The following is an 11,211-nucleotide window of genomic DNA, read 5'->3' as shown; positions in this document are numbered from 1 at the left end:
TGGCAACCCAGTCTGCACTGTGTCAATGGTCCCATAAAGATTATCAAACCTCTCAGAGCCAGGTATATTCCCCACCCTCGCATGGATCCCGGTTTTCTCGAAATGCTCAGACTGCTAAATTCGCATGAGCTTTCTCATCTCTGCGATTCTTTCTGTCCGCAACCGAAATTCGTATTTCGTAGAGACGCAACACCTGTCGGCATTCACCCTTCCGCCCTCCGCCCCACCAGCTATCGACGGTGTTTAATCCGCTCTTCCCGTCTGTGTGAAGATATATATATATATCCACTTCATAATCCCTTCTTGCCAAAACTGGCAATTCTCGAACATGCCTTCAACCGCCGGGCTGAACGTAGCCATCTACGAGGATCGCGGCATATACAAGCACTGGCTCCTCTTCATCGACGGGCCCACGGAGGGGGAAAAGTTTATTCTTCAGACCATGAGCTGCTCGGGCAACTACCGATTTGAGCTAGAAAACATAGACGCTCATAAACTGCTGAACCTCTCGGAAATGGTCCATCTGTGTGACGTGGATACATCAGAGATCAGGGCCATTACGGACGTGGCCAAAGCTGCGGTTGTGCATAATAAATATCCCGGATATAAATGCCAGGACTACGTTCTTGATCTCCTGGACGGCTTGGAGGAGAAAAATATTATCGATGGTGATGACGCCGGTTACAAGAAAAGCAAGGAGGTTGTCAAAAGCAAGCAGGAAGGGTTGGCATGGATGAATGGGAGGCGGCGGCCGGTGGCTGGTGGAACATGATAATGTTTTTTCCCGTTGTGTTTGTATGATTGATGATATATGTACGGAGTGGTTGATGGATCACTGACCGACCACCCTACACCCCCTATTTTTTCGTTGTGCTGTTTAGTTGTTTCGTCCCTTCGCACTTAACATATGACAGTGCCCATTGTAATTTTCCTCCAGTTGCCTAGGTTATTCCCCTTTTGATGCATCATCATTGTTTGATATTTGCGATATTAGATAACTAGAACATATGACCCACAGAGATCTCATGGAAGTTCTTCTCTTGCCATTTCTTCTATTCCGCATCTTGGTCTACCATCCTTGATGCCAACATTTTTATCTCGAGGGGCCTGATCACTTCTGTGCATGAACAACCTCAAATGCGATTGACAAGAGAACTAAGGGGAATGGATGAGTTAAATAAAGATAACCGTTGAGCCATTTGATTTATATATTTTTCTATAGTAATATCCAGCGCAAAGGTGTTATTGGCAACCTAGCATTTTGTTTTCTTTGGCTGTAGCTTGAGACGGGTTGCTTTTCATTCATTCATTCTCTCTCTCTCTCACTACCCCTCTTCCCCTTTTTCAGTGGTTCATCCGTTCATTCAATTTTCTCAAAGAAATATCCCATGGATGAGAACCATGACTGAAATCAATTCTCGAGCATGAGATCATCTGTAACTGCACTGCATCCATTCTCTCAGTATCCCCTCGTCTGGCCGCGGGGACACAATTAGTGTATTTTTTAGTGTGTACATTAGTGTATTAAATACATGGAAACTACCGGATAATATGAGGCATCAACTGTATTGATGTGTTTTAGTGTAATTTATGTAATCTATTTGATCTAGCTTTAATTAATATTATTAGAATGGAACTTCTTTCAACATTCTCTTTTCAAGCAGAGAGCAACATTGTTATATGTTGTACAATCATATCTTAATTTGAAATTCTTTCTTTATTCTCTTCTTCTCTCTTTCTTTTATACTGACATCAGATATAAGTTTGAGAAGATGACAGAGAAATTTACTGATGATTTAAATTCAGATTTAATTAAATAGTAGATAGAGAATTTGAAAATTCAAAAAGTTGAAAATAAAGCTGCTGATAGAATTCAACATGAGATATAATAATATCAGTAGTAATCAGTTAATGAAAAATATAAACATTGACAATAGTATAATCAATAATTCAGTATAAAATTGATAATCAGATGCGATTGATGAGCATATGAATTTCATAAAAAACTCTATGTTGATTTACTAGATCAATTCCATTCATATTATGATTGTAATCATTAATAATGATAGAAATATTCACTACTTTTTATCAATTATTTTCAAATATATATTCTTCAAATTTAAAATTCATTAATAGAGATCAATTCTGAATGTTTTCTGACACATTCAACAAATCTATCTGACAAATGAATTGTAGACAGTAGTAATATTATATTATTATCTTTTCATTCAAGATAGAGAATTTCATTTTGAGAGATAATACACAGAATATTGTAGAGAATATGAGTAGATAATTCAGAGTTTTTCAATTTTTATAAAAAAGAAAACAGATTAACAAAATAAATGATTTCACATACTTCAATTTCATACTTTTAAAGATAATGAAATAGAGCAATAAAGGTGAAGTAATTGTTCATATAAATTGAATAATCAGCTATTTCTTTACTGTTATTCAATTTCAAATGTTATTTAATACTTTATGTAAGCAGCGATGTTGGAAATGGCTGCTTATATTTCGGTTGGTCCTTAGGACTCTACGAGGATCAAGCAGTAGGAGATAATACGGTGATATATCGGAGAGGATTCGGATCAAGTAGTTAGATATTGAGGGTGTAGAACGTAGGGGTCAGATTATAACAGAATGATCCGCTGGTCCCTAGAAGGTTGGACCAGCTGCTAGCTATATACACACAGTATCATAAGCAGATCGAACTTGCTATGATGTAGATGGCGTAGTATGATGCAAGTGGCAAGATAATGCCTTGATTTCAAACTTGATATGACGTTGGTGGTGCTATGTTCGGCGATGTCATATCCTGATATGACGTTGGTGGTGTTATGTTCGGCGATGTCATATCTTTAGGGCTATCGCTAATTCCGGCCTAGCACTGGCACCTTAGTGCGGGTTTCTTACAACTGCCCCCCCTGAAAGGGCCGCTGTCCCAGCGGGCCAAAAAATCGTAGGGTAATCGTAGGTAGTTCGCGGTATTAACCGACATCGAATGTTGTTGTCCTGTGAGATTGTGGAGCTGCGCCTGTGGTCGAACCGAACCCAGCCCCCGCCCTCGAAATTCTTGCGATTCTGCAGCGTATTGAGGACGCTCAGAAGGAAATGAATGAAAAAATGGAAAAAATGGTGATGCGGATGGGGGAGATGGCCCAGAATATTGAATGCTTGGAGACGACGTTTTATACAGTATGTATATCCAAAGAGATTTCACTAGATAATCACTAACAAATCGTAGCTTGTAGGAAGGATTGGCAAAATTGAAAGGGAATTTGGAATCATGGAGGAAAATTAAATTGCAGATGGCGTTCTGAGGGGTTCTTTGCTTTTTCCTTCTGATCAGAGTTCGAAATCGTAACGTAGCCTCATTAAACTCCTAAAACCTTGTAGGATAAAAAGGAGAAGAGTGCCACTAAGCTTCAAGAACCCTTTGGGGTTCGAAGCGCAAACGTAGATAAGTAGAAACTCCAAAACCCTTTAGGGAAAAAATAGGAGAACTACTAATGTCGTATTCTAGAACGTTTCTTCTTAACAAGGGGTCGATTTCGATTTACCTTCTCATATTCTTCGAGAAGATTGCGGGAGTTCAAAAGATTCTCAGGAGGTTCCCAGGTGTTCTCAGTATTAGGATATCCTTCCCACTTAACAAGATATTGCTCCTTATTGCGGTGCAATCGTTTATCCAAAATAGCTTCAACAAAATACTCCGTTCTGCCTTCGAGTAGGATACCAGGAGGTTTCTTAGGTTCTTCACCCGGTCGCTGGTAATAAGGTTCTAACAGGGTAACATGGAAGACAGGGTGCATAGATCCAAAGGTTCTCGGAAGATCTAATCGATATGCTTGCGATCCGATGGTGTTCAGAATTGTAAACGGTCCAAACCATTTATCTTCAAGCTTGCGGCATGGTCTAGAAGTTGCTATATTCAGGGAAGATAGGAGAACTGGATCTCCAATGGCAAAGGTTTTATCCTGATGCCTTCTGTTATAGTATTCCGCTTGCTTTTCGAAAGACTTTCGGACAGTAACTTGAAGCTTGCTCTGTATTTCTTGTAATTTCTCAACCCTTGCTGTAGCTAAGGGTTCTAGATCAACAGAAGTTGCAGATTCAGATTCTTTATCAATCACCCCTCTCGGTGGAACAGGATCGTAACCTAGTAGTGCTCGGAACGGTGGCATGCCAATAGATGCCTGGGAAACAGAATTGTAGGCAAATTGTGCCTGCGGAAGCAGATCCACCCAGTTATCCTGGTGGTAGTTCGAGTATGCTCGTAAGTAGTTCTCTAAGGTTTGGTTCTGGCGTTCCGTTTGCCCATCGGTTTGAGGGTGGAATGCCGTACTCAGATTGCGCTTAACTCGTAAATAATAACAGAATGTTGACCAGTAGTGACTGGTAAACAACTTGTCTCTATCAGATATGATAGACGAAGGCGAACCGTAATCGCTTAAAATAGTATCTATGAACAACTCTGCAAAATCAGGAGCAGTAATTGAAGTCATGCAAGGAAAGTACTTAGCTAGCTTAGTATAGCGGTCTAGTATGACCAAAATACTATCATAAGTGATTCCCTTTCGAACTACTGGTGGTAATCCGACAATGAAATCCATGGCAAGAGAACTGAACGGCCTAGTAGGCACAGGAATTTTGGCAAGTTGCCCGTATGGCTTATGCCTCTTAGCTTTAACATGCTGGCAGATATCACACTCTCTGACGTACGTTTCGACGTCTTTTCGGAGCGTATTCCAGTAATACTTGCGACGTAGAAGCTCTAAGGTTCTGGCAATACCAAAGTGGCCTGCCCAGGGGTCATCATGATGAATTCGCAACAACTCCTGGGTGATTGCTTTGCTAGGGGGAACGTAGATAGCATGATTGCGATGTAGAAGTCCACGATCTTCATCTACTCGCCAGATGATCGAAGGATCTCCGGATGTATCGGAGGCTTCTCTAAGAATCCCAGGCTCCGCGCTATTCTCAACTTCTTGGCTTCGGGCTACAGTAAAGGCGTCCCTCTCCTGCAGTTCCTTAATGAAGTCTAGAAGCCGATTAGTAGGCGGTTCGTGGCCTGTTTCGTCCTCAGCAGCTCTTACCACTGCTAGACGTGGCACGAGAAGTTCATGACCTTCAGTGCCAGTTCCAAAGGAACCTCGGAAACAAGAATACTCTGCAGAACAATCTGAGCTTCCCCGTACCGAAGGCGACTCGGTATCTACTAAGCTGTTCTGACTAGAGCCATGAAGTCCCTGGCGGATCTTTTTCTGTAGTACCGGCAGCATGACAGCTTTGGGTCTACATCCCCAGGGGAAATGATATAGTCTGGACGTCTTGAAGGTGGATCGGCGGGGTTTAGCCGTCCTGGTCGATAGACCACATAGAAATCATAAGCAGATAGCTCTTCCGCCCAATGCGCCTGGCGGTTGTTCAAGCTTTTGTTACAAAGAAAGTATTTCAGATTATCATGGTCGGTTATGACCTGAATTGGGTACGGATTGCCTTGCAGATAGTGCCGCCAGTGGCGAAATGATGCCACTATAGCCAGAAGTTCCAAATCATGGGTGTCATAGTTCCTAGAAGCTCCAGAAAGCTTCTGTGAGAAAAATGCGATGGGCCTCCACTCTTTTCTTCGAGTAGGCACCGAATTACAGATGTTTTGGCTTCGTTCAGATGCTATTTTCATAGCTTCCTGGTAAGTTTCTGGTGGTGATTCAAGGCGTTGAGATAGAATGCCAGCAATACCATCCTTGCTTGCATCCGTTTCGACTTGGGTTTCCTTCCGCGGGTCATAATGGACCAGTAGAACAGCTTGTGCAAATGTTTCTTTCAGGTTTACAAAAGCTTTTCTTGCTGAATCACTAAGTAAGAACTTAGTTTGCTTGTCCTTAGCATTTCGAAGGAGATCCGTAAGAGGTGCGGCTATCCGTGAGAAAGCATATATAAATCTTCGATAGAAGTTTGCAAATCCTATGAAAACTTGGATATCTCGGATATTCTTAGGTTCTGGCCAACTTAGAATGGTTTCGACTCGGTTTCGATCCATGGCTATACCGGTAGGTGATACAATATAGCCAAGGAACTCAACCTCAGTGGTGAAAAAGGTGCATTTGCTTTCCTTAGCATAAAGTCGATATTTCCGTAAACGTTCGAAAATTAATCGGAGGTGTTTCGTATGATCTTCGGTATTTTGGGAATAGATAAGGATGTCATCGAGATAAACAATACAGCAGATATCAACAAGGCCTTTTAACACCTCATTGATATAAGATTGGAATGTAGCAGGGGCATTACAGAGCCCCATAGGCATAACACGGAACTCATAACTGCCGTATCGGGTTCGAAATGCAGTCTTCCATTCATCCCCTTCTGCTATCCGTATGCGATAGTAGGCATCTCGGAGGTCTATCTTAGAGAAGATGACGGCGTTCTGTAATCGATCTAACATTTCTTCAATGCGAGGAATTGGATATCGATCCTTTATAGTGATCTTGTTAAGGCCTCGATAATCTACGCAAAGGCGTAGAGTTCCATCCTTTTTCTTTGCGAATACGATAGGTGCAGCAGCAGGGCTCTTTGTAGGACGAACCCACTGCCGTGACAGCATCTCTTCTAGATATTTGCGTAGGGCATCTAGTTCTGCTATCGAAAGATTGTATAGAGGTCCGTAAGGGGGTTCCTTTCCATCTTGTAATCGAATATGATGTGATATGATGGGGTTCTCATCCAACTTGGCTGCTGCTTCAGCAGAAAAGATGTCCTTAAATTCAGTTAAAAGATCTTGTAGATTTTGAGGTAAGGTAGTCTCGTTAATAGAACATAGTCGTTCCGAAGAAGATTCGGTGTTGCCGTCCCAAAAGTAGAGTGGTGTTGTAGATGTTTCTTGCATAGAACGAATAAATTCTTCTGGTTCTGCTATTTCAATCCTAGTATCTCCGATTCGATGTCGCCATGATAGTGCTTTCCAATCGATCAAAGGATTAACTGTTCTTAACCAAGGAAGACCTAGATAAAGATCCTCATCTGCTAGGTTAACTGAATGGAAACTAAGTTTGCTCTCTCGAGTTTCACCTAGCCCATCGGTGGCTCTTTGAGTAGCATTAACGATGCCATATCGGTATCCTCGTCGTCCGTCAGGATATTGCACTTGAGATGGTGGTCCAATCCGTTTCCATCCTTTTGAAGTGGCGTAAGTGTGAGAGATATAGTTGAAATCTGCTCCAGAATCGACTAGGCATCGAATCGGCTCAGGACCACTAGGGGTGTCTAGTTGGATAGTGATATACATGCGGAATCTACCATCTAGTCACTCCTCATCCTCCTGAGTCTCTGTGATATGAGCTATCACAGGTGTCGGTTTCGGTTTACCAGTGGTTTGAGTTCGTTTTCCTTTCTTAGTACAATCCCTAAGGATATGACCTGTCTCCCCACAGAATAGGCAAAGATTGTTATTCATACGGTGCTGACGTTCTTCTATGGTGAGTTTTCCAGCTGAGGTTAAATTTCGTTGCGCCTTCGAAGGGGAACCATCAGAGTATCGCTTGGTTCCACGCTTATTGTCATTCTCTCTATTCTGTGAAAAGGACTCTTGCTTGTTGTTGCTCCTCCTAGTATGGCCCTTGTAAACGGCTTGAATTCGAGCAACTAACGCAAGTAATTCGGCTTGATTAGTAGGGGGATCATGGTGAGTTTGAATTTGATCCTGTATCGTGGTTGGCAACTTAGCAAAGAATAGCTGAGCAAATAATTTTTCCGGATCGGTTGCTAGACCATCGCGAATCTCATTAAATCTGGAGGCAAATTGTTGCACTGGCTGTTCCAGTGGGCACTTCAATTCCTCAAAGCGAATCGCTGCCGTAAAGCCACGGTTGCGTACATCCTCCAGATCGTTATGCAGGAATTCCTTAAAGTCCTTCCATGAAAAAGGTTGATTTAACCTTTCGAGCTCTTTCTCTTTAGTAGCCCAAGTGGTTTCGATTGTTTTCCGTAACCAACCCGAAGCATAAACGATCTTGACCTCATCGGTATCATACTGAGTTGGATTCAACTTGTATATACGTTCGAGAGCTCGTATGAATATATTATATTCATGTAGATTACTGCCATAATAGGCAGGTGGATCGGCAAGTCGGATTTCCCGCCGGTTTGCTGAGGCAGATACTGCTGGTGCTGATTCAGCGATCACTGATCGAGGAGTATTCGTAGGTTGTTCGGCCTCAGACATGATGATCAAGATGCTCGGTCCTTGTAAAGGTAAGGGATAGAGCGGATCAAACTGTAAGCAGCGATGTTGGAAATGGCTGCTTATATTTCGGTTGGTCCTTAGGACTCTACGAGGATCAAGCAGTAGGAGATAATACGGTGATATATCGGAGAGGATTCGGATCAAGTAGTTAGATATTGAGGGTGTAGAACGTAGGGGTCAGATTATAACAGAATGATCCGCTGGTCCCTAGAAGGTTGGACCAGCTGCTAGCTATATACACACAGTATCATAAGCAGATCGAACTTGCTATGATGTAGATGGCGTAGTATGATGCAAGTGGCAAGATAATGCCTTGATTTCAAACTTGATATGACGTTGGTGGTGCTATGTTCGGCGATGTCATATCCTGATATGACGTTGGTGGTGTTATGTTCGGCGATGTCATATCTTTAGGGCTATCGCTAATTCCGGCCTAGCACTGGCACCTTAGTGCGGGTTTCTTACACTTTACTGCTCAGTGCTCTGCTGCTTAATGCATTGCTGCTCAATGTTTGCTGCTCAGTGCTTTACTGCTCAGTGCTTTACTGCTCAATACTCTACTGCTCAATACTCTGCTGCTTAATGCTTTACTGTTTGATGCTTTGCTGCTCAGTGCTCTGCTGCTCAGTGCCTTGTAAGAATACTGACAGCTGTTCAATCAATTCCATTATAAAAGATTTAGTCTTAATTAATTTTAAAATATGAAACATTGTATTTATATAGAGATTATTATGAGATATGAAAAAAAATTAAAAATAGTTTTATTCTTCCAGTTTAAAAATCTTATATCTCTATTTGATTGATTTTTGAGACATTTTAACTGTGTATTTAGATCATTCAAAAAACTGAATCATCATTTCATTAATGAAAAGATTTGAATCTAAGTTGTAGTGTTTCTGATATGTTATATAAAAGTTGAAATATAAAGATTTTTAATTTCTGTATAAAAGAGAAGGAGAATTCTAATCTGTGAGAAATTGAATATATGAATATATATTTCAAACTGCTCAAATAATTTTATTTTATATGAAATTTTAATAAAAAAATCAGTTTTTGAACATTATTTTTATTTCAATAATCTTCAATTGGTGAAGATTTAAGCACTTTTATATAAATAATCTATTTAAGAAATACTTTGATTCCTGTAGAAATAATTAAATGTCAATTTTATAAATTGATGATTGAATTCTTTAATATCTGCATTTTTGTATAAACATTGATAGAACAGACAATATTTTGAATATCATATTTTAAAATATAGAAAAAGAATAAGATGTATGAATTCTGTGAATCAATATTATTGAGCAAATTGACAACTGAAAAGTGATGAAAAGATTTCATGAATTTGAATCTAACACTCTCTAGAAATGAAATGTTTATAAAAAATTCATTGACAAATTGCTTTCACTTTACATCTGTTTTTATACTAGCTAATAAAAAAAATCAGTCAATCAATTAAAAGAAGCATTGAAGAATTGAAAATTATTTGTAAAAGTCATATTTTTATTTCAAAATGAATAATGATTGCATTTGCAGTGAATATGAGAAGATTTCAAGATTGCAGAATGTGTAGAGCAGAAAATGTGAGATAGTGAAGAAATATCAACAAATCAAATTACATAGAATTTAATAGAGAAATTATTGATTGGTACTTCAGAGCTAACAGCTTAGTTGTTACATTAATAGTTTTGCGCTAATTGTATCCTAGTGGCCAGACGAGGGGATAGAGGTATTGTTGATAAAATATCCTGCGCCGTCGCAAGCCATTTCAAATGTGGTGGACAAATTCAACCAATCACTCAATAAAGAGAGGGGGAGAGAGTGAGAGAGATGGAAGTGAAAGGAAAAACATAAAACATAACAATAAATAAACCCCTTCCCCCTTCCCCACCTTCGCCCTCTTCAAGCATTCTTCCAACCCAGTGATCGAAAAACCAACAATGGGCGAAAATAAAAATAAATAAATAAATAAAACAAAAAGGGCCCAGAACCCAGGTACTCCGTAGAGGGGAACAAGAACGAGTTCCGTTTCGGGGAACTTGTTCCTGAATCCCTTTTTTTTTTCCCTTTCGCAGTTTGCGTACTAAGTACGGAGTAAGTTAGTTTAGTTAGTTCTGCGAAGTTAGTCCAGGTTTAGCTCAGGTGGCTTCACGGTTAGTTTGGTTAGGTTAGTTTGGTGTTGTAACCGTTAACCAACTACGGAGTAGTATCATGGGAGAGAACAACCAGGCGGTGGAAGAGGCTGGACTGGTGGGCTGGAGGGGTGCGTTGGAGGGGTGTGCGGGTTGATGAGATCGATTCTTCCGTGTTCTGGGGGATTGATTGTTTCTTCTAAAAAAAAAAAAAAAAAAAAAAAAAAAAAACAATAGAAACGAAAAAAGAAAAGAAAAGAAAAATTTTCTTTTCTTTCCCTTTGTTTCTTGACCTTGGCGATTGAATGATGGCCGTCCAAGAAGAATGTGATAGTTTTCAAGCATGGGATTTTATATGATATGAGGATTGGCGAGGTAACTACGCTGTAAAGGTAAAAAATTAAATATGAGGAAAATCAAAACGGTTGAGGCAAAATGGGAGATCTAGAATCTTGGATACACTTCTTCCTATTCACCGTGAATAGTTCACATTAATTAATTATTGCCCCATTGGGCGGTCATCACATCAATCCCGACGCACACCAGCAAGTTATCGTGATCAAAGAAGACCCACATCAACAAGCCGTATTTGACAAAATCTCATTGGAAAATCAAGATGAACGACGCCCCCGATCTTCGTTCATCTCCTGCGGATGTCCTCTGTGCAGGACAACCCTCATTCTCTCATCTGCCCCGCCATCTCCTCTGCAGTTGCTACAAAAATACCGAATTCGATCTCCTTTGCCCACTTCAAAAAAAAAAAAAAAAACAAGAAAAGAAAAGAGGAAGAAAAATCTCATCTATTATTCAATCAGGGGGGGACACATACCCGAGTGG

General features: G+C 40.4%; 2 protein-coding genes across 2 annotated transcripts; one reads left to right on the top strand and one right to left on the bottom strand.

The window, feature by feature from the left end:
• Positions 1-328: 328 nt before the first annotated feature.
• On the top strand, positions 329-1,082 carry HCAG_06439 (predicted protein; the record flags this gene model as incomplete). Its single annotated transcript, XM_001538784.1, has 2 exons — positions 329-723; positions 1,019-1,082. The coding sequence occupies 2 exons, from the start codon at positions 329-331 to the stop codon at positions 1,080-1,082; spliced, it is 459 nt and encodes a 152-aa protein (XP_001538834.1).
• Positions 1,083-3,506: 2,424 nt separating this feature from the next.
• Positions 3,507-8,221, bottom strand: HCAG_06438 (hypothetical protein; the record flags this gene model as incomplete). The annotated part of the gene is made up of 5 exons (XM_001538783.1): positions 3,507-5,021; positions 5,300-5,850; positions 6,052-7,299; positions 7,456-7,641; positions 7,993-8,221. 5 exons carry the CDS (start codon positions 8,219-8,221, stop codon positions 3,507-3,509), a joined length of 3,729 nt encoding a protein of 1,242 aa, XP_001538833.1.
• Between the last annotated feature and the right edge of the window lie 2,990 nt (positions 8,222-11,211).

This window comes from Histoplasma capsulatum, genomic scaffold (assembly GCF_000149585.1).
Source record: "Histoplasma capsulatum NAm1 scaffold_6 genomic scaffold, whole genome shotgun sequence".
NCBI classification, from domain to species: Eukaryota; Fungi; Ascomycota; class Eurotiomycetes; order Onygenales; family Ajellomycetaceae; genus Histoplasma; species Histoplasma mississippiense.
This window is presented reverse-complemented; position numbering and strand designations above follow the sequence as displayed.